Source organism: Marmota marmota, unplaced genomic scaffold (genome assembly GCF_001458135.2).
Source record: "Marmota marmota marmota unplaced genomic scaffold, marMar, whole genome shotgun sequence".
NCBI classification, from domain to species: domain Eukaryota; kingdom Metazoa; phylum Chordata; class Mammalia; order Rodentia; family Sciuridae; genus Marmota; species Marmota marmota.
In genome coordinates, this window is record NW_025999945.1 from 58,655 (window position 1) to 83,272 (window position 24,618).

The 24,618-nt window shown below is 41.9% G+C and overlaps 1 protein-coding gene and 2 long non-coding RNA genes across 6 annotated transcripts; 2 read left to right on the plus strand and 1 right to left on the minus strand.

Annotated features, from left to right (window-relative positions):
• Positions 1 to 4,242: 4,242 nt before the first annotated feature.
• Positions 4,243 to 5,802, plus strand: LOC125616416. Its single transcript, XR_007347044.1, has 2 exons — positions 4,243 to 4,444; positions 5,434 to 5,802. It is a non-coding gene; the product is annotated as an uncharacterized LOC125616416 (long non-coding RNA).
• A 272-nt stretch (positions 5,803 to 6,074) lies between these two features.
• Positions 6,075 to 9,947, minus strand: LOC107154415 (pulmonary surfactant-associated protein A-like). 4 transcript variants are annotated; one of them, XM_048801662.1, is made up of 5 exons: positions 9,797 to 9,947; positions 8,933 to 9,129; positions 8,575 to 8,694; positions 7,745 to 7,804; positions 6,075 to 7,287 (listed from the first exon to the last, which is right to left on the minus strand). In XM_048801662.1, the coding sequence occupies exons 2-5, from the start codon at positions 9,102 to 9,104 to the stop codon at positions 6,911 to 6,913; spliced, it is 729 nt and encodes a 242-aa protein (XP_048657619.1). In that variant the 5' UTR covers positions 9,105 to 9,129; positions 9,797 to 9,947; the 3' UTR covers positions 6,075 to 6,910. The 4 variants fall into 4 exon arrangements, with proteins under 4 accessions (XP_048657619.1, XP_048657618.1, XP_015355519.1 ...); XM_048801661.1 differs by having other exon boundaries at positions 7,745 to 7,822; XM_015500033.2 differs by having other exon boundaries at positions 7,745 to 7,822; positions 8,933 to 9,126; positions 9,797 to 9,945.
• Positions 8,579 to 24,115, plus strand: LOC125616417. The gene is made up of 3 exons (XR_007347045.1): positions 8,579 to 8,715; positions 12,420 to 12,423; positions 24,104 to 24,115. It is a non-coding gene; the product is annotated as an uncharacterized LOC125616417 (long non-coding RNA).
• The last annotated feature ends 503 nt before the right edge of the window (positions 24,116 to 24,618 follow it).

A 24,618-nucleotide genomic window follows, 5' to 3' on the forward strand; every position in this document is an offset into this window, starting at 1 on the left:
ACACGCACACATGCACACACTAGCATGCATCTCTGTATCCATTGTTCTCATCCCTTCATTTGGGTTTCATTTATTGCAGGGCCAGGGTGGAGACATGAAAGACCTATAACCCTGGGTAAACTCACTTTTCCCTCATCATCCAGGAAATTTGTCAAATATCTTCTTGGGACATGACACAGAGCTAGGACAAGGGGAAGACATATTTGCAGACAACTTAAATTCAAAGCTGAATGTGAGGATTTGCACCAACTGGCCTCTCTGCCCAGACACTTGCCTCTGTCTTTGCATTGTCATTTGCTGTCATTCAGATTTCATCTTAAATATTGTCTTGGGAGAAAGGTCTTTCCTAACCATTAAATTTTAAGTACGCATGTTGATAAATAATGATTCTCTGCTCTAATTTTCTGCTTCTCTGTGTGAATTTTTGTTGTTTATTTGATTACCTGCTTATTGACCACCTCACCCCTTTAGAATGAGAGTTTCATGAGCTGACATCTTGCTCACAGCTGATGCATGTCCACCTAGGACAGTGTTTACAAACTGCCAGTGCTCAAGAAAAATTGATGGAACAATTGCAAATTGTAGCACTGTGTCTTCAGAGCAGCACTCTTGGCTTTTCTCTGACTAGAGCTAACTTCTGTGTCCACTTCACCTGTGTTGTTACTGTTCTTGGGCAGGAACTGTGTCCAGTTCAATTCCTTGTCCCCATGGTACAGCCCAGGGCTGGGCACATAGGAAGCACCCAGCAAGAGAGCAAGGAAAGAAGCAGAGACCTGGAGCAGGAGCGTGTGCCAGATTAGGCTGTGGCTGTTACAGGCCACGCTGTCTGGAAGCATCCACTGCTTATTGCTGGACTCTGATCAAATGACCAAGTACCTAATGTGACCTTTGATGCCTGCCTTCACCCAAACTCACACTAATACTTTGAAATACTTTGACCAAATAACTCGAGAAGTTTGCTTTTTTCCTGGTGGGGAGCAAGGTCAGGTCATTTACCTTAAATTCTGTATTATGATTGGCATTTTGGCTTCTTAAGGGCCGACAGCTCATGTATACTCAAGTCACCGTACCCCATTCAGTAGCTCTCCTTGTTACAGAGAGCCTGCCAGGCACCAGGAATTAGTGAACTTATTACTATTAAAATTCTTTATTATTATTACTGGATTTTGTATTTATTCCTAGATGAAAAACTGTGCTTTACGTGTCCCAGCTTGTCACACCTAGTGCAGTGGAGACATACAGGCAATGGAGAACCTTACCATCAACCCAGATACCACAGGGCTTTCTTAAATGGAGATGAGGTGAATTTAAATTCACCTTGTAAAAAATCTCAAATAAGTTGGAAATAAGCAGAATGAGAGTCGACAGAAACAGCAAGCCCCAGAAATAGTCCTCCAAGGACTATGGACTTCATACAATAGATAATAAACAGCCACTCTCACTATCCATCTGCATCTGCAGATTCAACCAATCACAGATATATATATAATGTCTGTCTAAACATATACAAAAATTTTTTTATCATTGTTCCCTAAACAATACAGTAAATCAACTATTTACATAGGCTTAAGTATTATAAGTAATATAGAGAGGATTTAAAGTACACAGTAGGATATGCATAAATTGTATGCAAATACTATATATATATACATAGAAGTATCTGCAGATTTTGATACCTGTAGGGACCAGGAATCAATCTCCTATAGATACTAAGGGGCAACTGTATGTTTAAAAATATATAATTAAAGATAAATTTAAATTAAATTAATGAACAATAAGAAGAAAAAAAACTAGGGGTTGGAGGGGAAGGGAGGGGGCATGGGGTCAGAAAGGCTGGTGGAACGTGATGATCATTATTATCCAAAGTACATGTATGAAGACACAATTGGTGTGAATATACTTTGTATACAACCAGAAATATGAAAAGTTATGCTCTATATGTGTAATAAGAATTGTAATGCATTCTGCTGTCATACATAAATTAAAATAAAGAAATAAAGAAAAGAAAAAACAATAGAGCTAGTAATGAAATAAAATGAAATAATGAAATAAAATGCAAAAAAAAATACCCATAAACTTGGCAAAGATGACTGTGGTAGTTTGGATGATTGTTTCCAATTTTAACTTCCTTCTTAGAATAGAATTATAAATCCAAGCTCTTTGCTAAAGTACTTTGTAGAGGCTCTCACTGGAGTATGTGGAGTAAACAACCTAGCCCCTTTGATATTTGGTTTGGCCCTGTGACTCTGAGTAGATAGGAAGGGAACAGTAGCCTCAAGTGTGCTTGTAAGTTAATGTGGCCTCTTGTGTTTCTTTCCCAACCATGGGAAGAATATGTCCCTGGAAGCCATTAATATCAGGATAATTACATGATGCAGAATAGACATGAACTCACCTGAAAGCCCTGGGTCCAGCCCATTGTGCTGAGTCCTGGCAAGCTCAGCTGAGATCAGCCAAAGCCCAGCAAAATGGAAGATTCAGAGCAACAACCAAAAATGTATGTGATACCGATTTATTGTTGCAATGATTGATGGAAAAGTATAAGAAATAAATCAGGAAGGAAAAGAAAAGAATATGACAATATGGACAGTATTGACATTAAAAATATATACTATGTACAAATTTTTTATAGCAATGTATTTTCATAGCAACATGATTGCAAACTAGAAAAATAGATGTTAGTAAGCAATTTAGAATTGGCCCGAGAAGTGTTAGAATGACACATAAATCACAAAGAAAGAGAAGTAAAAAGTTATCCACTATTCCTATTTAAAAAAAAAAAAAAGGTTTTAAGGTGTTACCAAATCTTCAGAGAAAGATAATCCTCTCTCATATAAATGGCTTAGCTAAACATTTAAATCATAATGAATAAAGATCTGACAAAAAAAAAGTATACTCTTAGACAATAATAATATATTAGCACAAATGCAAACAAACACAATTTTAAAAAATAGTTATTTAAGTCCAGAAGTGTACTGATAATTAATAGCATAGTCTTTGGAATCTGACTTTCTGTCTTTATAAGCCCATGGATTGACTGTATGATCTTGAAAAAATCAATTTAACCTCAATGTGCCTCAAATTTTCTTATTTTTCATTGGGGAAAATAATAGCATCTATAGATCAGAGATAATGAAGATTACATAGATGAACACAAGTATAGCCTCTGCACATAGTAACTGTGATAAGAGTATCAGCCATCAGAGCAAGTAGGAGATATCCCAGGAATGCAAGGATAGTTCAACACCAAAACAAAAATCAAAATAATTCATTGACTTAATATGTAACAAATTTTATTTAAAACGTCAATTTAGATATACACTAGCTTAAAGCTTGGAGTGCATCCTGTTCTCCAAACTAGTACATGGTCTCAAATTCTTTGGAAATGTTCTTCACAGATCCTTGAAATGATTCTAGGGTTGATTTAAAACACAAATTATTTTTGTCTCCTGGTTTTGTCATTAAGATCTCTCTCTCTCTCTCTCTCTCTCTCTCTCTCTCTCTCGTCAACGTCTGATTCTTCACCACCAGGGCCATGGAGTTATCGATAGCTAGGTTTGATGCTGTTGCTTCTTGATGTCAAGGGTGGGTAGCAGCTTCCTCTCTTGAATCTTTAGAAAGGTGGAGAGTAGAGAGAACATTGATGTCAAAGGTGCACGTTCCCTGCTCCCATGAGCAGCCACGTATCAGTGGGGTCACAGCTGCTCTCAGCCTACACTGACTGGTTCTCAAGTTTCTGGAATGGCTGCTTACAATGACAGCTCCTCTCAGGAAACGGACTCTGAAAGTCTCCTGCTCTATGACCACTACCCTGTCAGTGGACACTTCAGTCCAGAGGTCTTGTTGCTGGTGCCCCTGTGCTTTAGGGAGCAACCTGCTCATGAACAGAGTTTAAACCACAGATAGCTTTCTGTGACAAAGGCATTCACACAGCCCTGGAGAAACCACTCAAGTTTCCCCAGAACACTCCTGTTCACAATTGTATCCTTCCTCTTTTCTTTTTTTCCCCATGACTCAGCAAAATAAGGCTCTCTGTTGGTTTAGCACTTCAATACTTTTAGAACAAGGAATGATCTCCTGTACCTGCCTTAGGTGTCCTGGAAGGGAAAGGATAATTTCCACTGTGAGAGCACAGGTGCTACCCAAAGTGGGTCACCTTCCTTTCCCTTTTCAATCCTTATGCTGACCAAAGAAATAGAATTATTAAACCAATTCTACTGCATAGTCCCTTTCTTTCATGTCAAGAAGTGGATGCTTGGGGTATTTCTCCAGGTTTAAAATATGAGGCACTTGGAACCTGTCAATCTCAGCTGTACACTCCAGATGTTCATCAGCAGAAACAAGAAATGGCTCACCTCACCCCTTACACACTGTGAACAGACTAAAGGAAATGCCATAAATCATCTGATAAATTTCAATACACAGTCATGATAAAAATTACAAGGTATCTATCAGAAACTAGAACAAGCAGTATTTTCAATTGTGAAATATTGAAAATGTTCCCATGTCACAATAAGAAACTCATGTTGTCATTGGATCTCTTCAACAATGTATAGGGGCTCCTGGACCCTATCAAAAGATAAAAATTCAAATATAGGAATTATGAATGCCATAAAGAAAAGAGCAAAATTTCCATCATTTGTAAATATAATCATATATTTATAAAACATAAGAGAGTCAATTATTTCAGAAGTATTGGGGGGAAGGAATGAGAATCCAAAAAGATGGTTGGTTGTAATATGAATAAAAAATAAGGCAAGTTTTCTCACAAACAAGCAATTATTAATTTAAAATGTGATTTAAAAATACCATAGTAACAATATCAAATAAAATCATAAAATAAATAAATTTAATAAAAAATAAAGATATATCAATTTTCAGAGGCTTAGATAGTTTATATATTAAAAAACTTCCTTGATTTAAAAAATTTTTAAATTTGATATTATGATAGTAAGACTCTATAATTTGTATGCTGGATTCTGAGTACATATGGGAGGATAATTAGCTTAAAAACCAATATTCATCACAGAATAAGAAATAACATTCTATTCCCACCTGTCTTTGGGGTTTTGATGTAGAAATTTTGCTCAGGGAAAGAATTAATGCAGTGAGAAAGAGTGTTCAAAGTGTGAGGGTGGGAGGAAGGGGAGCCTTTCTAGAGACAAGATACTTATGTGGTTGCCCCTCATGGGACATGGTCCCATTCCCATGTGTCCCTGGGGCATGAGGCATAGTCCCATTTCTGCAGATTTGACACAAGACCTGGGACCATGCCCTGAGTGCCACTTCCAACATTGTGCTGCAGAAAACACCCAGGTGACTAAGTGGAGTATGGAAGGCATGATGTCACCAACTGCAAATGGGCCTTGTGGACTCAGACCAGGAATTATCTACACACTGGCAGCCAACACTGATGTCTATATGTTCTTTCAGATGTTTCTGTAGCCCCTATTCCTGTGTACAGCCTGAAGGAGAAGATCAGTTTGTTCCATCCACCAAACAAAGAAAGAATATCCTAAGATTGGATTTTTCATTCTTCAGGCAAGTGGGGGGCTCAGAGGCAGAACTCACTTCATTTACATAAATAAAAAGAAATGAAACTAAAGCAATGGAAATTCATGTTAACACATTCATAGTTTATTGCACTTAAGTCATCTCTACTCAGCTCAATGGTGGGGTGATTATGAATATGAGGTTCAGGTGGAGTAGATGGATTTGAATCCAATCTCTGCCATTTGCTCTTCATTGTAATAGTCAAAACATTTAACTTTGCTAAGCATCCATGTTCTCATTTTAAAAATGGGAAAAATAATACTGTTCCCATGAAATTGTTAAAGATTAAATAACATTTCATAAGAAGCATTACAAGTGTCTGTCAAGGTGATTGGTGCATAGTTTGTGCTTGAGAAACTGTGTCACTTTGTAGTAGTAGTAGTTATGATAGTGATTTGAGTAGTTGGAGCAATGGCAACAAATATTTTATCTTCATTCAAAATGAAGAAATTGGCTCAGTAAAATTAAATATCCCAAAGAGGTACAGGATACCTTTACCCACACCAAGACAGAGCCCAAGATTTTATGCACAGTTGATTTTAATGAAATCCTGATTGAATGAAATTAAAGAAGAAAGCAGAGCCAGTGCTGGGGTTGATAGTGTAAATGCCTCATGGAGATCTGAGGTGAGGTGGGGATCAGCAGGAAGCTACTTTGGTCAGGCCTGGGGTGGGAAGGTTCTTCATTAGAGGCCTAGGCTGGTTTCTGTTGATCAGTGGTTGAGCAGGAACCCGAAAACTCAAGGGAGTGATTACCAATCTGGAAGACTAAGTTCTATCAGCTCCATGTTGGGCCACCCTCTGGCTCTCTAGCCTCATGGAAGAGAGCAGGTATGCCCCAGAGAACCAGGGTGCTGAGTAATCCTGAAGGTGACCTTAGCTCCTCACATTTGTAATTTTCTGGAAGTCTATCTTTATCACTGTGTTTAACCAAGATTTATAAATTTTCATGGGACTGGGAAAGGGGAGAGTTTCAGGGGAAGATTAGAGGAGCAGGAAGCAGGCACTCTGTGATTTTAGAGGATTTTTCTAACTCGAGGCCTCATGGTTGCCATTTATATATGAAAAAAACTGGAGAAGATGAAGAACAAATTGTTCTCCATCTCTGTCTCATAGTGAAGTTCAAGGTCGGGAGTGGAGGATATCTAAGTTGCAGTGCTGAGAAGGGGCTCCCAGGGCAGTGTCAAGGATTAGTGATTATAGGAGAAGAGTTAGGAACCATCTGGGGAATGAAGTGATTAAGAGTGCCTTTGGATCTAATAATCACAAATACATTTTGTTGAAATTTAAATTTAAAAATAAATTTTGATGGAGGCTGCCATGCAGGATCCTGTCTACCCTGTGGCCTAAATGTCTGCTCAAAACTCACAGATGGCCAAACGGTACTGCAGGCAGTTCTTATCATTCCATGTCCCATCTGTGTACATCTCCACACACTTATCTCTGCCCCGACCCCTGGGCTCCCCGGGATACCAGTTGGTATAGTTCACAGGGGTCTCATCCAGGTAACGGAAGTCTCCAGGAGTGTTGCTCTCAACCAGGCCCAGGTAGGCATAAGTGTTGTACTTCCTCACAATGCTTGCAATGGCCTCATTCTCCTCTGGATTCCTTGGGGCAGCAATGTTGCCACCTGCTTTGGCACAAGACTCACTAATGTCATCAAAGTTGACCGATTGCCCATTGGTGGAGAAGATCTTCTTTCCAACTGCCAGCATGGACCCCTGCAAGCTGAGGACTAAGAGCAGAGGAATCTGGGTTAGGCCACCAACCTCTGTCTCCATATCCATCTTGCCTCCTCAGGGTCTCTACCATTAGGCTCTCTCCAATCTCTTTGTCTCTGCCTCTCTCTTCCTTCCCTTCCTCTTCCAATCAGTTTTATAAATTCCTCTCTCTGCTTTCATCCATCCATCTTTTCATTCATTCATTCATCTCCTTAACATTTACTTATTGCCAGGAACTGTGAATTTTTCTGGGATGCAAGAGAAAGCAGGATAGGCAGAGAACATGCTCTCCTAGGAAATTGGGAGCAAATCTGTGTCTACTTCTCTCTTTTCTGGACCATTCAGAGACTTCAGAAAAGGAAAGCATCATTCCTTATCTCAAACCTGCAGATTCACACTTGTTTTTCAGGTCTATAGTCTCCAGAAGCTGGGGGTAACTCTGCCCTTTGTGCCCCCAAGGAGTCCCCTTACCTCCCATTGACTGCGAGATTTGATGCCTGAATTCCTGAAGCATGGTTTGGAGATCCTCATCTGGATAAGATGGAAATCCTATGGAGAGACCCCCACCAGGATGAGGGGCAAGCAGACAAGATCCCAACTTGCTGCCCACAGATGTTTTGCCCACTGTAACCCTGGAACCCTGCCCTCTAATTGTCCGCATCCCCTGTGCAGGCATGAGGGTCCACAATGTGGAATGTTTCCATACTCTGTAAACACCTATCTTCCTTTAATGCAGTTGTGCCCCTGATGAACCTCTTTCTACTCTTCTTTCATGTCATATCTCCTGAATGGTTCTGCTTGCCCACCTTTGAGTGCTTTTCTGACCTCTAGAAAGGGTCCTCTCCTTCACCTTCCACCCAGAATGAATATGATTGCTTTTGCATTCTCCTGATAGATCTTGATAGTATTCAGAGCTATGGAGTTCCCTTGCACACTTGGGACTCCTGATCATAACCTTTTCCTGGATCCCTCATGCACATAACCCTGTATACCTTTCAGAATGCCCAAGAGCCTCAGTCCCATGGAGGGCTATGACTCCCAGTGTTGTCCCTCTTCCTTCACCTGACACCTTTTATCTCTCCATAAGCAGTCACAATGCATGGAACACTTCCTATACCCATCGGTCACTGAATTGTGACCACGTAACTTGAACACCTCTGACTTCTGTCTTCAACCTCACATATCATTAATTAATTAGGTTGAGCAGTATGCCACAGGCACCTCTGTTACCCCATGTTGCTGACTGCATAGACATTATGTGCATGTCCCCCTGCCCATCCTCTCCCCTGGCTCCCACTCACCTGGAAGGCCCCTTTCACCAGGCTCCCCCTTGTCTCCACGCTCTCCAGGGACACCGGGGGCTCCAGTCAACCCGTCACGCCCAGGGAGACCTGGCATTCCTCCTGGAGGGCCCATGGGACCTGTAGAGAGAAGAGGACATGGTTGTGTGGACCTCAACTTCAATCTGAGTGAATTCACTTAACATTGTATGGGCACTTTGAGGATATACTCTCCAGATACTCCAGCTTAAGTGCCCTAGGAAACCCCCACTTTGTCCCAGCCAAATGAGTCTTGAAACCCAACATACAGCCCTGGTCAAAGGGGCCTAAAAAATGTGTCCCTGCCCCTCAGTGGAGGATGGGGTCTCCAACACAATACCTGGAGGTCCAGGGTCTCCCTTGACACCATCTCTCCCATCTCTGCCTGGCAAGCCATGGGATCCAGGAGTGCCAGGGATACCCGGGCTTCCAACACAGACTTCTGTCCCATTGCTCATGATGCCAGAAACTGCCATCAAGGTGAGGGTGAGGGCCAAAGTGCACAGCAACATGGCTCTGTCCCAGCTGCTTCTCCTGCTGGAGAGAAGGGCCACTGACCCATCTGCAGAATTTGCAAATGTCTCCCCTTAACCCTTTACATTTGCTGTGTTTGTTAGAACTCAGGAATATGGCAGAGTCTGAGGGCCAATCCAGTCCAAATAAGAGTACTGGGAAGAACTGAAGACCCAAAGTATCCATGCACAGGAATTCCCAGCATCATCCAGTATCTAGCCTGGTCTTATATCTCATGCCTCTGATCTGAGGTAGTGTGGTCCTTGGGCAGGTGAGGGGTAGAACTTTGGAAAGTCAGCAGCCTGGTTCTCACAGAGTGTCTTCTCTGTTAGCATGTTCCAGTGTGGCCCTGAGGCATTCATTGCACCTCTCTGACCTACAGATGAACTTCAGTGTTTACAATCCAGACCCATCCCTTCCAGTTGTCCTTCACTCCCTGATATGGGAATGCAATCCATATGTCCCTCAAAATTCCCAGTTACCCTCTTTTTGGGTTCTAAGGAATCATGGACCTCAGAATGGATAGATATGACCAGGGTCCATGGCCTATCCCCTATATAGCAGTCAATGATGGGGAACCCCTTCCTTCTCAGGACCTTAGTTAGTACTGTGGCTCTTAGGCTGGTCCTGGAATCCTTATGCTAGAGAGGGCCCATATACCCATATACCAGGGAATGGGGGCTCAGCTTACCCACACACAGGCTTCCGTCTTGGTGGATCTCTGCCTCCAAGTCAGAGTGGAGAGCACCATTTATAGGGATGTGGGCTGACAGGCTTCCTCCCAGTCCCTGAGAGGCCCCTATCTTAAGAGCCTCTCCTTCCTGGAGGGCCTCTCATGTACATATCACATTTCCCCCACAGAGCCCTCAGGCTGGAGGAACACTTGAAGAGAGCCCAGAATCCCTAAAGAAAAACTCCAGATCTGTAAGAACGGGAATTTCCCTCCGCCTGAGGTCACTCACTCTATTCCTAACAACTTTTCTACAGTAAAGGATGAAATCTTTTACCTAGGTAGTGATGGAGGTGCATTTGGTTCCTGGTTTGGTTTCAAACAGTACAGAGACTGGTGGCTCTAGTTTAGGGTGGTCAGTTTGAACTGGAGAATACTGTCTGTCCTTTGGTTTGTTCACTGTTGAGTCCCCAGGATTACCAGCCCCTGCCTCTGTGGCCTTGTGGCTGAATTGGTAGGTATATGAGCAGAGTGACAGATAAACAGGTGGCATGTTCCGTTTTCCTCTGTCCCAGCTGGTTCAGCCGTGGGGAGACAGGACAGTGCCTGGAAGTTCACAGGAGAGCATCAGTTTCTGTTTGGGGCCATAGGTGATATCAGGTAACTGCAAAGGTGATGATTTTTTTTATTGGTTGTTCAAAACATTACAAAGCTCATGATATATCATCTTTCATACATTTGATTCAAGTGGGTTATGAACTCCCATTTTTACCCCAAATACAAATTGCAGAATCACATCGGTTACACATTCACATTTTTACATAATGCCATATTAGTGACTGTTGTATTCTGCTACCTTTCCTATCCCCTACTATCCCCCCTCCCCTCCCCTCCCATCTTAAGGTGATGATTTTAAGTGATCAAATGATATCTAAAATCCTAATTAATGAGATATTCTATTAGACTTGCTTAAGAAAGAAGGAATTCCTAACTGCAAAGATGGTAACCACAGGGAACCAAGACAAGGAAAATCCCCAGGCTTCCTACTATGTAGTTTGAAAAATCTTGAAATTCTTGGGAAGTGTGGAGAACTTCTAGGCAGTAGAAGCTCAGCTGACACTACCTCACTCCTAGGACAGGAAGTCAGGTGGCACCCCCTTGAATCACTGAGTACTCTCAGCTGCCCTGGTGCTGCTGCTACATGCCCTTCAGGTGGGTTATGGATAGGTGTGGATGGGGTAGCCATGTCTAGTGTAGAGCTGAGGTAGGTGGGGAGCAAATCCAGGTGCAGCTGAATAAGAAGAGAGACTACCTGAGATGTCCAGGGCCAGTGGTTTGCAAGGAGGGTGAAGCTTTAGGAGGCAGACACACCTGAGTTTGCCTGGAGCTGCCACTTACCACCCATGTGGCCCCGATAGGGTTATATAAATTTTGGAACCTTCTTTTTCTTTTCTTTATTTTGAATCAATACCAAAGTTGCAGATACAGTGTATACTATCTCCAAATAACCTTCGATCCTATGCAAAATTCACCAAATGCCCCAGTAAAGTCTTCTACAGGAAAAGGATTCATAATCATGTGCCCCATTTAGTTGTCATTTCTCTTTAGTCTCCTTAAATAAAAAATAGTGCCTCAATCTTTTTTTTTTTTTTAACTTTCAGGGTCTTAACACTTTTTGGAGATTACTGGTTAGTTACTGTGTAGAATGACTCTCACTTTGGGTTTTTTTTTTTCCCCTTAAGAATTCATGATTGGATTCAGATTCCATGAAAATGATGGTGCATTCTCCTTCTCATCGGGTGGCATGTGACTTCAATTTGTTCAGATCCTGGTGATGTCTACTTTGATCATTTGCTATGTGCCAGGATTCTGTACCAAGTTCTTTTTTTTTTTTAACATGAGAACTATTTGTGGGGAGGTATTTTGAAGTTCTGTAAAGGTCCCATTTCTCACTTAATTTTCTTTTTCCCCCCACTTATTTATTTTTATCCATATAAACTTTGGCTTGAGGAATACCAAAGGCCAGCAGTGGGAAGTTGTTTACTTAAGATGCAGGGATTAAGGGGGTGCATTATCTATAGAAAATCTTAAACAATCTACAAGTTGTTAGCACATTGCTCCAGCAAATCTAAGGAATGTCATTAATAACATATTTCTCTGCTCTAGTACTGCTGAGTCCTGATAGCCCATGCCAAGTCACTGCTGTGTACACACTCTCCTCACCTGGCCTAGGCTCTGACATGCTCTCCAGGTATTTGGCCTTCTCCTGTAACTTCCTTACTCTCCTTAGGGCCTTACACCCTATGACTGTGCCACCTGCCCACTTCGGTGGTCCAACATCCACATCAGGATCCTCCTTTGTGGGGATGTCCCTTTCACATGGCCAGGCTCAGGCAGTCCACACCAAGCCACCTCAGACAGAGTTCTACTCCCTCCCGTGCAGAAGCGCTCCTCACTCAATGTGTTTGATATCAGAAAGAAGACACTTAGGTAAGTTTGAGTGAAGTTAAGATGGAAGAGGTGTAAAGTGGAAGTCATGCCTTCTTCCTGAGGTTGGGGCATGGCATCTGTACAGCTTTGAGACCTCTCACAGCTGTTCAGGGAACTCTTGGACTTCCCCTTCTCCAACTGCCCTATGCTCCAGCCAGGTGAGGTGTCCATATGTAGCTCTCTTGAGTTTTCTGTATTTTGGAATCATCACAACTCTAAAGTAAATCTAGGAAATAAATCCTCATTTGATACTTCAGTCAACTGAGGCTCAGAACTTCCTGGATTTCCCAGATCACCCAGATCTTCTCTAATACAGCATAAATTTAACTTCAGAAATATCCTCCCTGAGTCAGAGAGGATGTGCTTGTTCTATTTGATCTAGGGGGAAAAAGGGCAGCATAAATTAATTTACTGATTATATTTATTTCAAAGTATCTTCTAATCTCAGGAGTTTGGGCCCAGATCAACAACCTGAAGGGAAAGAGAGTACAGGTTTTTCTTCCCTGATGCAGCCAGCATATTAAATAAATAAATTTTATATACACACATATGCACACATGCACACATATATTACATATTTTTATATGCATACATGCTTACATACATATCACATTGGTGCCTCTCAAATAAATGTCATTTCATTTGTACTTTAGTTAATAAGTTGATTAATTACTTGATTAATTTTGTGATACTGGGAATTGAACTCAGGGATGCTCTACTACTGAGCTACCTCCCCAGCCCTTTTTATTTTTTATTTTGAGATAGGGTCTCCTTAAGTTAACCAGGCTAGCTTCGAACTTGTGATCCTCCTGCCTTGGCTTTCTGAGTCACTAGGATTATAGGTATGGACCACTGTACTGAACTTGTCATTTTGTTTTTAAAAAGGATAATGTAAAAAGTCTATTCCTCTTATCATTTGCAATAGCATCAAAAAGTATAAAATAGTTACAGAATAAATTTAATAAAGAAAAAATATACACTCTGAAAACTATACACACACACACACACACACACACACACATATACACACACTTGGCAAGCATTTCTACCATGGAACCACATTCCCAGCCCCTAGAGAATATTATTAAGTAAAATTAAAGAAGACTTAAATAAATGGAAAATACCATATTTATGAATTGAGACACTTAATATTATTTAATTACCAAATTGAACCGCAGACAGCCAATTTCTATCAAAATGCTATTTCTGCAGAAATTGACAAGATAAATGACTTTCATATGAGTTTGCAGGGATCGAGAATATCCAGTCTTGAAAAGAAAAAGTAAAGTTGGAGGACTCAAACTTTCTAATTTACTCCAAAGCTACAGTAATTAAAATAGTATGAGACTATCATAGAATAGACATATAGAGCAATAAAATTTGAAGTCCAGAAATAAACCCATACATCTCTGCTTAGCTGATTTTCAATAAGGGAACCAAGACTATTCAATGGAGAAAGAATAATATTTTTTTAACAAATGATGCTGAAATGACTGGCTATCCACAGGCAAAAGAATGAATTTGGACCCACATTTACCATATACAAAATCATCTCAAAATCAATCAAAGATCTAAATATAATAGCTGAAACTATAAAATCTCTTTTAAAAATACATAAGTGTAAATCTTCATGGCTTGCATTTGACAATGGATTCCTAGATATAACAAATAAATAAACAAAAAAAACAGGAAGAAAAGAAATTGGATTTCATAAAGATTAAAAGCTTTTGTGCATCAAAGGATAAATAAATTAGCAAAGGAAGCAAAAAGACAATTCACAAAATAGAGAAAATATTTATATAAAGAACTTTTACAATTCAATAGTAAAAAGACAAATAACTCAACTTTAAAACATTAGAAAAGAATCTAAATTTCTTCAAAGATATACAGATAGTCAAAAAGCACATTAAAAGAGGTTCAATGTAATTATCCATCAGTGAAATACAAAACAACACATTGAGATATCACTTTACCTCCACTAGGATGACTATTTTAAAAAAAAACAGATGAACACTATACTATAAACCTTGGGAGAATACAGAGACATTGGAAACCTCATACATTGCTAATGGAATGGAAAATGGTACAGCTTTGGAAAACCTTGGAAGCTCTTTAAAATATTAAACATAGATTTACTCTATGATTAGCAATTATACTATAACTAGGTGTTCAAACATAAACTTGTACACAGCTGTTCAGAGCAAAATACATAAACAACCAAAATGTTCATCCACTGATTAGTGGGTAAACAAAATGTAACAAATCCATATGGTGGAACATTACTTAAATATAAAAATAATGAAGTATGTTACAAATAGAATCTGAAAAGATCATGCTAACTGAAAGAAGAAAGACACAAATGGCAACATATTATTATATGAATTCATTTATATTAAATGTCTAGAAGAAGCAGATCCATACAGAAAGAAAGTAAATTATTCCTTGGGGCGGGGGGCGGTAAGGGGAGAGAGGAATTGGGAGTGACTACTAAAGGGTATAGGGTTTCTTTCTTGGGTGATGAAAATATTCTAGAATTAGATAATGATGATGATTACACACCTGTAAATATATTAAGAGCCAATGAGTTATTCACTTTTAAATGATGAATGTATGGTATGTGTATTAATCTATTTTCTGTATCTATAACAAAATATCTGATGCTGAGTGGTACATGAAGAAAAGAAATTTATTTAGCTCAAAGCTTCGAGATTCAAGAGCATGACACCAGCATCTGCTAAGCTCTAGTGAAGGCTGAATCATAACATGGCAGGTGGATCATGGTGACTGATATGAGAGAAAGAATAGTGTGGTGAGACAGGAAGCTAGAGAGATTCAGGGTCCAGACTTGCTCTCTTTATAACAACTCATTCATTCTCATAAGAACTAACTAGGATCTTAGAGAATTTCATTAATCCTTCCTAAGGCTGGTGATCCCAGTGACCTAACCACCTTGTACTGAGCCCCACTCCTTGGAGGTTTTACCACTTCTCAACATTGCCACATTGGGGACAAAACTTCTGGAACATCAACCTCTGGGGGCACACTTAAGCCATATCCAAACTGTAGCAAACTATGGTATTTGTATTATTACTAAATTAGATAGAGAATAGGAGAGGATAAAGTAGAGACAGTAAGAAGACTAATATTTCTGAGAGTCTCCTTTTCAAAGGGAGCAAAGAGATGAGACACTGTTTGAAAGCATGTGAACCAAAGTCTCTCTTTTCTTCAGAGAGACTATGCTTTCAATCGAGGAGAATGATGCAATTAAGTAGAAAAACTGAGGAAACAGAGGTGGAAATGGCTGGAGAGATGCCACTGAATGGAGGGGGAATATGGGATTTAACACAGAAGTGTACACTTTGGCTCTAGGAAGCCAGAGTGTGGAGAGAGCTGAAACAGGGAAGTAGCCAGTTTGGTGATGAAATGGTAAAGATATTATCTTTTGATTACTTGAATCATCAAGCAAAATGAGACGATCATTCATCAAGTGGGCATGGGGTGCAAGAGAAGTGGGGTGGAATCAAGAAGAAGTAAGGTGCCCAGGATCACACAGAGGTTGGAAAGACTGCATGGAAGGCTCCAATGGGCAGCACAAGACAGACTGACTTTCTGTTAGTTGTCATGAATTTAGCACTAGTGGCCCAAGGTGCACCTATCTGTAACATGGAAATTTTCTTTGGTGTTCAAAGTGAGTTATATGTTTCCGCAGAAGAAATAAGAGAAGACTTCATTGCTGCCTAGGGGATTCAGGAGGACCTAAGGATGAGACAGGAAGGAGAGCTGGGTAAGACCCTCTAGTGATCATCTCCTCACAGGCACACCAGTTTGAACAGCTATTCACATACAAACTACCTTCACAAGAGCTAAGGAGCCAGGTGAGAGACCACAGTGCCTGGTTTCAGTATGAACAAAGAAAAGATGCTTTCAGGAAGGCAGCAGGGAAAGAGTTGCCAGCATCACCCCTCCCCCAACTCGAGTGTGGAGAGGGACACCATCTGCTTGGGGAGGAAGAAAGAATTAAGTGCAGACATTAGACTCAAAACATAGTACCAGACCCACCACAGTGAGACTCCGTGTCAAGCAGAGCCCTAGGAGCCCTACCCCGAGGCCAATACCCACAGACTGAGTTACTAGAACTGTGCTAGCCTGTCTCCGCCACCCATCCCCCAACTTCAGGTAGCAAATGGGGGAGGAGGACCTCACCTGATGGGCGGCAGGGAGTGAAGGCTAGCACGGTTCTTTGTGGTGAATCTCAGAGCCAGGACTGCCATGATGAAATCTGGCACTAGGAAGAAACCCTGGGCTACTGTTCCTAGGCCATAGATCACAGAGCTCCCAGACCTCTCCCTGCACCAAGTAGGGAACTGTGTATTGGTGAGGCACACTTGAGTTTTGTCCCGCATCATTGTCAGCTTTGAGTGGACCTAGGGCAAATGCCCCCAGCTGCATGAGTTCTTGCAGCTTGGAGACTCAGGTGTGAACCAGCTTAGCATCAGCCTTGATGGCCAAGGGACTGGTTCTACCTCCCATTTCCCAATCTCAGGTAACACAGCTATTCCCAGATCAATGTTCTCAGATGGATGTTTCTAGACCTGCCCTGGGCACCAGATACAGACTTGATTCCCAGTGGGATGGATTTGTGTTTTGTCCTATGTCATTGCCAGCTATGGCATGGGCCTGGGTGCAACACTGAGAATGAACACGTTCTTATGACTGTGAGACTCAGGCATCACCCAGCTTAGAGTCAGCTTTGGTAACCAAGGGACTGCCTCCACCACTGCCCCAACCTTAGGCTGCCTAACCTGGAGCAACACTCAATTCACTGATAATAGGACAAGCAGTCAGCACAGGACTTTGCCTTGGGGCTCAGTGCCAGGCTGGAGAAACTAATACTGGAAAGATCCTAATAGCCTCTAACCTCACGCCAGCACCTATGAACAGAATCTGTGAAGCAGCCCCAGTGACAGGCAGAAACACATTATATCAGTCTATTGGGTTTTTGTTCTTGCCAGCATCACCTGTGGTTGCTTGCAGCAGGCTTCCACCATGAATCCACTCAGCCCATGGCACTATGGGCCTTGGCCCCATGCCAGTGCTATGGTCTTGGCAGGCAATGGGTTCAGGGTATAGCAGTAGGTAGCCATAGGTGTGGCATAAGTGCCTAGAGCTGGATAGAATCCCAGGGTACTCAACCACAGGCTGGAGACTGTGAATGTAGCATCTGGGAAAGGCTTGGGGGAATGGACTCTCTACCAGTTCACGCTGAACAATACACCGATTGCATATTTGGGGCAAATATGGGCTTGGATCACCCTCTAGTGTTCAAACAGTGACATTGCACCAATGGTAGCCTTGGCAACAAACCTGAGCTGAGGACACCTGTAGTGCTGAATTAGAAGGGACTATAGGCTTAGAGAAAATAAACAGCCTGTTTAAGATTTCTGGAAAGACAGGAAAACAGACAGGTCACAACGACTGGAATGAATACTTAAACCTTTAATGTACAGATCATGGTGCACACCAAGCATCGGAAATGTTCAGAAAAACATGACCTCCCCAGGTTGTCAAAATAAAGTGCCAGATACTGATCTAATAGTAACCAATATGATAAAACTCACAGATGGAGAGTTTAAAATAGTCATTTTAAGGAAATTCAATGGGCTTCAAGAAAACACAGAGACAATTCAATATTCCAACAGAAAAATTTAACAGAGAGAAGGAAGCAATTTTTTAAAGCATCCAAGAAAAATCCTTGAGCTGAAAAAAATATATTAAGCAAAATTTAAAACACAATACAAGACATCCATAGCAGAATTGATCAGAGAAATGAAAACTAAAACCACTATGAAGTACTTCACTTCAGTAAGAATGGCTATGGTCCAAAAGACAAAAGTGCTGGTGAGAATGTGGAGAAAAGAGAACTTTTGTACACTCTGGGCAAGAATGCAAGAAAGTATAATCATTATGGAAAACAGAATGGAGGTTCCTCAGAAAATTAAAAATAGAACTATTTGATCCAGCCATCCTGCTACTTGGTATGTACCAAAGGAAATGAAAGTAGTATATCGAAGAGACATCTGCATTCCTGTGTTCACTGTGGTGCTATTCACAATAGCCAAGAAAGGGAAGCAATCTAAATGTCAACTGATGGATGGATAAAGAAAATACCATGCCCATAGTTAATGGAATGGTATTCACCCCATAAAAAGAGAAACCCTGTCACTTGAGAGAACATGAATAGAACTGGGCATAGACATCATTATATTAAATGATAAAAGCCAGACACAGAGAGACAAGTACCACATGATCTATCTCATGTAAAAAATAAAAAATGTTGATCTCATAGAAATTAAGAGTTAATGGTGGTTGTCAGAGTCTGTGGAGAGCAAGAAGGAGGGGGTGGGTGGAGTTTGTCCAATGGTGATTATGTTGCAATTGGGAGTAAGAAGTTCTGGTGTGCTGTTGCACAGTAGGGTGGCCACAGAGAGTGACCGAGTACTATATATGTCAAAAAAAAAAAAAAGATAGAAGAAAGGATTTTGAATGTTTTGCTATGGAGTAGTGATAAATATTTGAGGAGATAGATATATTTTACCTGAGTTCAAAATGCATACATGTATGCAAACATCACATGGTTCCCGATTAATAGGTATGATTTTTATGTTTTTATGTTAAATTTTAAACTTTTTACAAAGAAAATGTGATCAAGAGAGTGTAATATTGGTGAAAATATAGTAAAATAGATCACTGTAACAGAATCTAGAGAGCTCAGAAATGGGCCCACATAAACATAGTCCACTTGTCTTTGTTAAGTGAGCAAAAGTGACACCGTGGAGAACAGGTCTTCTTTCTAACAGTGACAGTGGAACATCAGGAATTCCACGTGTGATGGGGGGGTGGGGACCTAGACACCTACCTTACACCCTTCACAGAAAGTAACCTAAGACACATCGTAGAGTAAATGTAAAATGTGAAACTATAAAATTCCTAGATCATCGCACAGGAGAAAGTCTTGATTTGGATTTAGCCATACTTTTTAGATGCAATCTCAAAGTATAATTCATGAAAAAAAATGGATGAGTTTGTGTTCATTAAACAAAAAATTTCTCCTCTGAAAAAGACACTCAGAGAGACCAAAAACTTTCTATGTTTAGTGAAAAAAGAAATTTGCATTCACATCCACCCCAAATTACCTGTATAGGGATTGGGACATCTAGACTAAGTCAAGGAAGAGTGATGCAAGCCGTGACATAGTTCCCCATACTTTAAATAGGATACCAGTTCTGTTAAAACCAAGTTCTACTTCTCATGTAGAAACACTTCCAGCAATCTTTTATTAGAGAGATGGGGAAGAAGAAAAATATATAAGGATTACATCCTAGTGACTGGATGATGGATGCCTAGACCAGATAGATGGAATGGAGAAACCAAATACGCCCAACTGACTTATGACAAAAGGACCAAAGTCATTCAATGGGTCAGTTTTTCAACACTTGAATAGAGAATGATAGGATGCCCACAGGTTGGAGGAGTGGGGGAAGAAGAAGGGAAAGTGAGGGGAGGGGGGAAAGGATAGAAAAAGAGCACGGGCAGCTGCCTCAAGCAGCTCCCAGGCTGAGATTCTGCCTCTACCTGTCTCCCCATGAAAGCCACAGGTTGGGCTGCACTAGGACCCCAGCCTGGGGGATGTAGACAAATGGTTGGCCACTTACTTTGTGAAAAGAGAGAGCTTTGAATTGACTGCAAGCTTCCCAGGCTATTCCCAGTGAGGGGCTTTGAATCCTGGGCTGGGAGCCTCCTTGGAGCTAAGCCAATGGACCAACAGTGAACAAGGTAGTTAGCATCTCCCTGGCTGCTTGGGCCAAACCTTCAGGATCATATCTCAAGGGTCCAATTTAAAGAAAGACATTCCTAAAGAATGGGCATCTCCTTTTTTTGCTATCCTCAGAATTCAGTGGGAAATAGTCATGTGGGGACAGGCATCAGATTTTAAAAAGTCTTGACAAGTTCTCATCATTCTAAAGTATGACCCAAGGTTGTGCCACCTGACCACCTCAGAGACACCCAGACTTTATCCCTTCCTTCATTTGCTTGTTTTCAACTTCACTGTATTTCCCAAGTACTACCTGGTGCCAGTGTAAGGGTAGAAAGCCCAAGGAAGGAAGGGAGAGCAGAACCTAACACAGACAAGGGGATATGGAAACAGTGTGTGGGGCAAGGCTCTGGAGAAGACAGAGGGGCCACCTGCATGGGCAACCCCTCAGCACATCCCTGGGCCTCTGGGAGTCTCAGATACCCATCTATAAAGTGGAGACACCAAAATGATCTACCTCATTGGGCTGAAAAGATGATATATACAGCAATTCAGGTTGAGCATGTGGAAGAAGACTGGTGTGGAAAAAACTTGATCTATACTGAAAATGTGCCACTCCTACAAGCTGGCGAGACCTGCTGCCCACATGCCACTGGGAGAAAGACCCTCAGCCCAGACAAAAACAGGTCAGCACAGAGCAAAGGGGCAGAGATTGTCCTCTAGAGGGACCCGTAACAGGTAACACAGAGTTACCTGAGGGCAGTGTTATGGATAAATATGAACCAGGAAGCAATGGGCTATACAGTGGCAGGGATGTGGGCTGGTATCCCCAGGCTGAAGGGTCTGGAAGGACCCAACTAAGAATTGGTTCCCAAGCCTGAAGCCCTCCTCCAAAAGAGAATTTCAGCCCCCAAAATAACTGTTTCCATACCAACAGAGCCTGATGCTATCTACCACTTCTCCTTACACCAGCAGCGTGGCCAGCTATCCTTTCTGTCTCCCATCAGAGCACCAGCCTAGCATCCGAGGCAGGGCAGAGAAAAGGGAAAACAGATGCATGCCAAAGTCCTCTCCATGCTCAATGGGACTCTGCTTAACATTGATAATGGTGATCCCTGCAGTGGGCATCAGGTCTTACACCTGTAAAAATGGGCATGAAGACAGCTGCTCCCAGTTGACACACAAGTTACAAATACTGTATGGAATTGCACTTGTGTGCATTAGCCTTACCTGCAAAGAAAAGAACTTCCCAAAATAGAAGGAGCACTATCTGGGACAGGAAGAAACATAGGTATACCTAGGCTCTGAGAAATCTGGTTGGACTGATAAAGTAATATATCTGTTCCAGCAACTCGGGGTCCCTCAAGAGACACACACAATTCCTAAGAGGGAGCCCCTGCCATCCGCAGGGAATGTGTGGATCAATGCTTCCCTCTGCTGGCTGCATGAAAAACTGCAGGCAGTTGAGGTACTGTGCAAACTTTCTATATCCCTCTCTCCTGGGTGGTTCCCTCCACATTCACAGAGGGCTACTTTGCATCAGCTGCCCTGATAGGACAGGAGACAGTTTAATTATATAAGCCTCCCAGTGAGTTCTCTCCTTTTTCCCCTGCTTCCTCTATGACCTGGTCTGATAGGAACAGAGTCTCCCTTCTGGCTGCTTGTTCCATCCCAGAACAAGAATGACTATCCATTCCAGAAAATCTGCGAGGTACTGGATGTTAGCTAGACCTTTATGTCTACCGCATCCTCACAAGGCTTACCTCAAGCCTGGAACTATCTTTACTCTCTGTAACAGATAGGGAAACTGAGGCTGGGGGAGGCTCTATAGTGCACTAGAGGTAGCTCAACCTGAAGGGTCTGGACCCTGGTTCAAACCTTGCCCTGCCTGACCACAGAGTCCTTGTTCATGTTTCTCTGAAGACCTCAGTGCATGTTTTGCCCACAATGGCCAAAGCCATGTATCAGCTCTGGTCAGGATTTCCACTCTACGGGCTGACCTGATCTGGACCTCAGCTCCCAACACTGCTCACTATGTTACCCAGAGGCTCTGACTTTGTTCTTTGCCCATAAGTCACACCCAGTCCCGTACAAGCAGGCAGCTGATCTCAGCAACACTTATTTCCTAATACTTGATCCTTAGGCAGCAGACACCCAGGGCTTGGGGCAGGCAGGCTTTTGTGGTCCAGATGCCCTGGTGAAGTGGAGCAGAGCCGAGGAATCCCAGAATATACCAGCCTTTTCCTGCCATAAGCAGCTGAGCTCAGTCCAACCCTGGCCAGGGTCCTGGCAGTCAGAAGGCTGCTGGTCTGCTGGGCCCAGGCCACTGGAAGCCCTCAGTTCACACACCTGCCCTGCACAAAGTCAGCACATCATAGCCATCATCAAATCAACTTACATTTGTGGAAAGCAACAAATAGCCTCTACTTTTGTCACTGAGCAGCACAGAAGCATCAGCACAAAGTATTCCAACATTTCAAAAGTCTCTGGTGGTTGAACTGCTAATAGATAATAACATGTTGTTTAAGAAACAGAGGTCTGCATCATCAAATTCAAATAGACTCCTGGTATGTTCTAGAAATCATAATATAATAAATAGCATCAATTCATCAAGTGCTATTCATAAATTTGTAACTCTGCTGAGATGCAATTTGAGAAAAAGTAAAACACATAAAAAGTTTTTAAGCTAAAACATTTATTGATAATTTAAAAATACATTTAAAGAAAAGAGAGAAAACAGGGCCTTGTGGTGACTAGGGAGTTGGGCCACCAGGGTCATATGGAGGCTCAGTGAAGCCAGAAGATGACACATTTCCATTTTTTGAATGGTTGTTCCCAGGTCCTGAGGAAAGATAAAGAGGATAGTGACCCCATCTTGAAAGCCAGCTCAAGGGTTCCCCAGGAGGAGAAGGGGAAGAGGATGTCCTATTGTCATGAACAACTCACATGAGTGCACTGGAAGTAGGCTTTGGGAATGGAGGAGGAGGTGACAGGAGAAAGCCTAGCAGCCAGCATGGGACATAAAGGGAGCAGGGTGAGGGCTTTCTGTTTTAGAGGAAGCCAAATCCTGTGTCCAGGATGAGGTCAAATACTCCTTAACAAATGCTCCATCTGGATCATAAACTGCATGAGGCTTCGTGTATAGAGGCTCACATTTAATCAGTGTTTCCATTTTGTCTCAAGTGTGCATCTCCTGTCTAGAGATGATGATCATGATCTTTCTGTTCAAGGAATGGACCTGGCAGAAGAGGAAATGGTTCTTGTAGTCAGCTTTCCATCACTGAAACAAAACACATGAGATAAGCAATTTATAAGTAAGAAATGTTTATTTGGCTCATGATTTCAGTCCATGGTTGGCTGCCTCCATTGTTTTAGGCTTGTGGTAAGGCAAAGCATCCTGGCACATGATAGAACAAAGCTGCTCAGCTCATGGTACCAGAAAGCAAAAGAGAGAGAGGGGAAGAAGCCAGGCTTCCAATCTCCCCTTCAAGTGCACACCCTCTATGACCTAACTTCCTTCCACTAGGCCCCACCTCTTTAGAAATGTTCCACCCCCTTCCAATAGCACCACCAGCTGCCGATAAAGTCTTCAACACATGGGCTTTTGGGAGACATTTAAAATTCAGACCAGATTTTCCAGATTTTCTTTGAGACCCTTGAATCTGTAGCTCTAGCTCAGAAGATGGACATTAGACATTTCTGAGTTTCTGCCTTCTTCTATCCCAGTGTGAAACATCATGACCCCTTTCCAATTCACTAGAACTAGCACTGAACTGAACCATGCCTGGTGGGTCCCTGGTCCCTCTGTATAGAACATCTTTCTGTCACTGGTTGAACAAGAGAACCATCCAACACTGCCTGCCATGACACCCTCCCCATCTCCCACTGAGATCCAGGAAGAGCAATACTTGGTCTCACATGCCTAAGGTTCTTCTGCCAAGAAACTGCACAGTGACTCCTGGATCGCAGGCAGAAGAGCTGTGTGGAAGGCTGAAGCTCCTTGCTAGTTCCCCAGGCGGCTGCAGGCCTCCCTGGGCCACCACAGCCGGCTGGGTCACAACACTGAGATCATTGACCAGGGCTCTGCCCAGAATTGAGCCTATGCCTGGCAACCAGGGAAAGGGGGCAAAGGATGGCAACAACAAAGTCACACACCTTTGACTTCCTTGCAGAAAGGAGGAAGAAATGAGTACGTGCCTGAATGAAGGAGGCATGGAGTCATCATTTGCCATTCCTTAGAATCCACACATTATCACTCTCCTCTCTTATCAGTTGCTTCTCTAAGGAAAGCTTAAATCCCAGGAATATCTGAATGATATAATTAAAATACAAATATGTACAATGTAAATTTAAATATTTAATTTATTGAAATAAATACAAATCTATACCTTGATAACAGCAGGCAATCACACAACATTTATTAAAATTCACCATTGGGATTACAAAGAAAATTTTTGAGGTTTTTTGAAAAGTGCAAGTAATGGAAATTTTTGTCTGCAGTTAGCTGTCAGTGAAACTAGAAACAAGTGAAAAGTTGAAG

Excerpts from the sequence above, each read along its gene's own strand:
- LOC107154415 (XM_048801661.1), bottom strand. The coding sequence starts at position 9,104 with ATGTTGCTGTGCACTTTGGCCCTCACCCTCACCTTGATGGCAGTTTCT. Across the intron at positions 8,695-8,932 it reads GGGAGACCCTGGACCTCCAG|GTCCCATGGGCCCTCCAGGA; the intron begins GTATTGTGTTGG and ends TTCTCTCTACAG. Across the intron at positions 7,288-7,744 it reads AATCTCGCAGTCAATGGGAG|TCCTCAGCTTGCAGGGGTCC; the intron begins GTAAGGGGACTC and ends CTCTGCTCTTAG.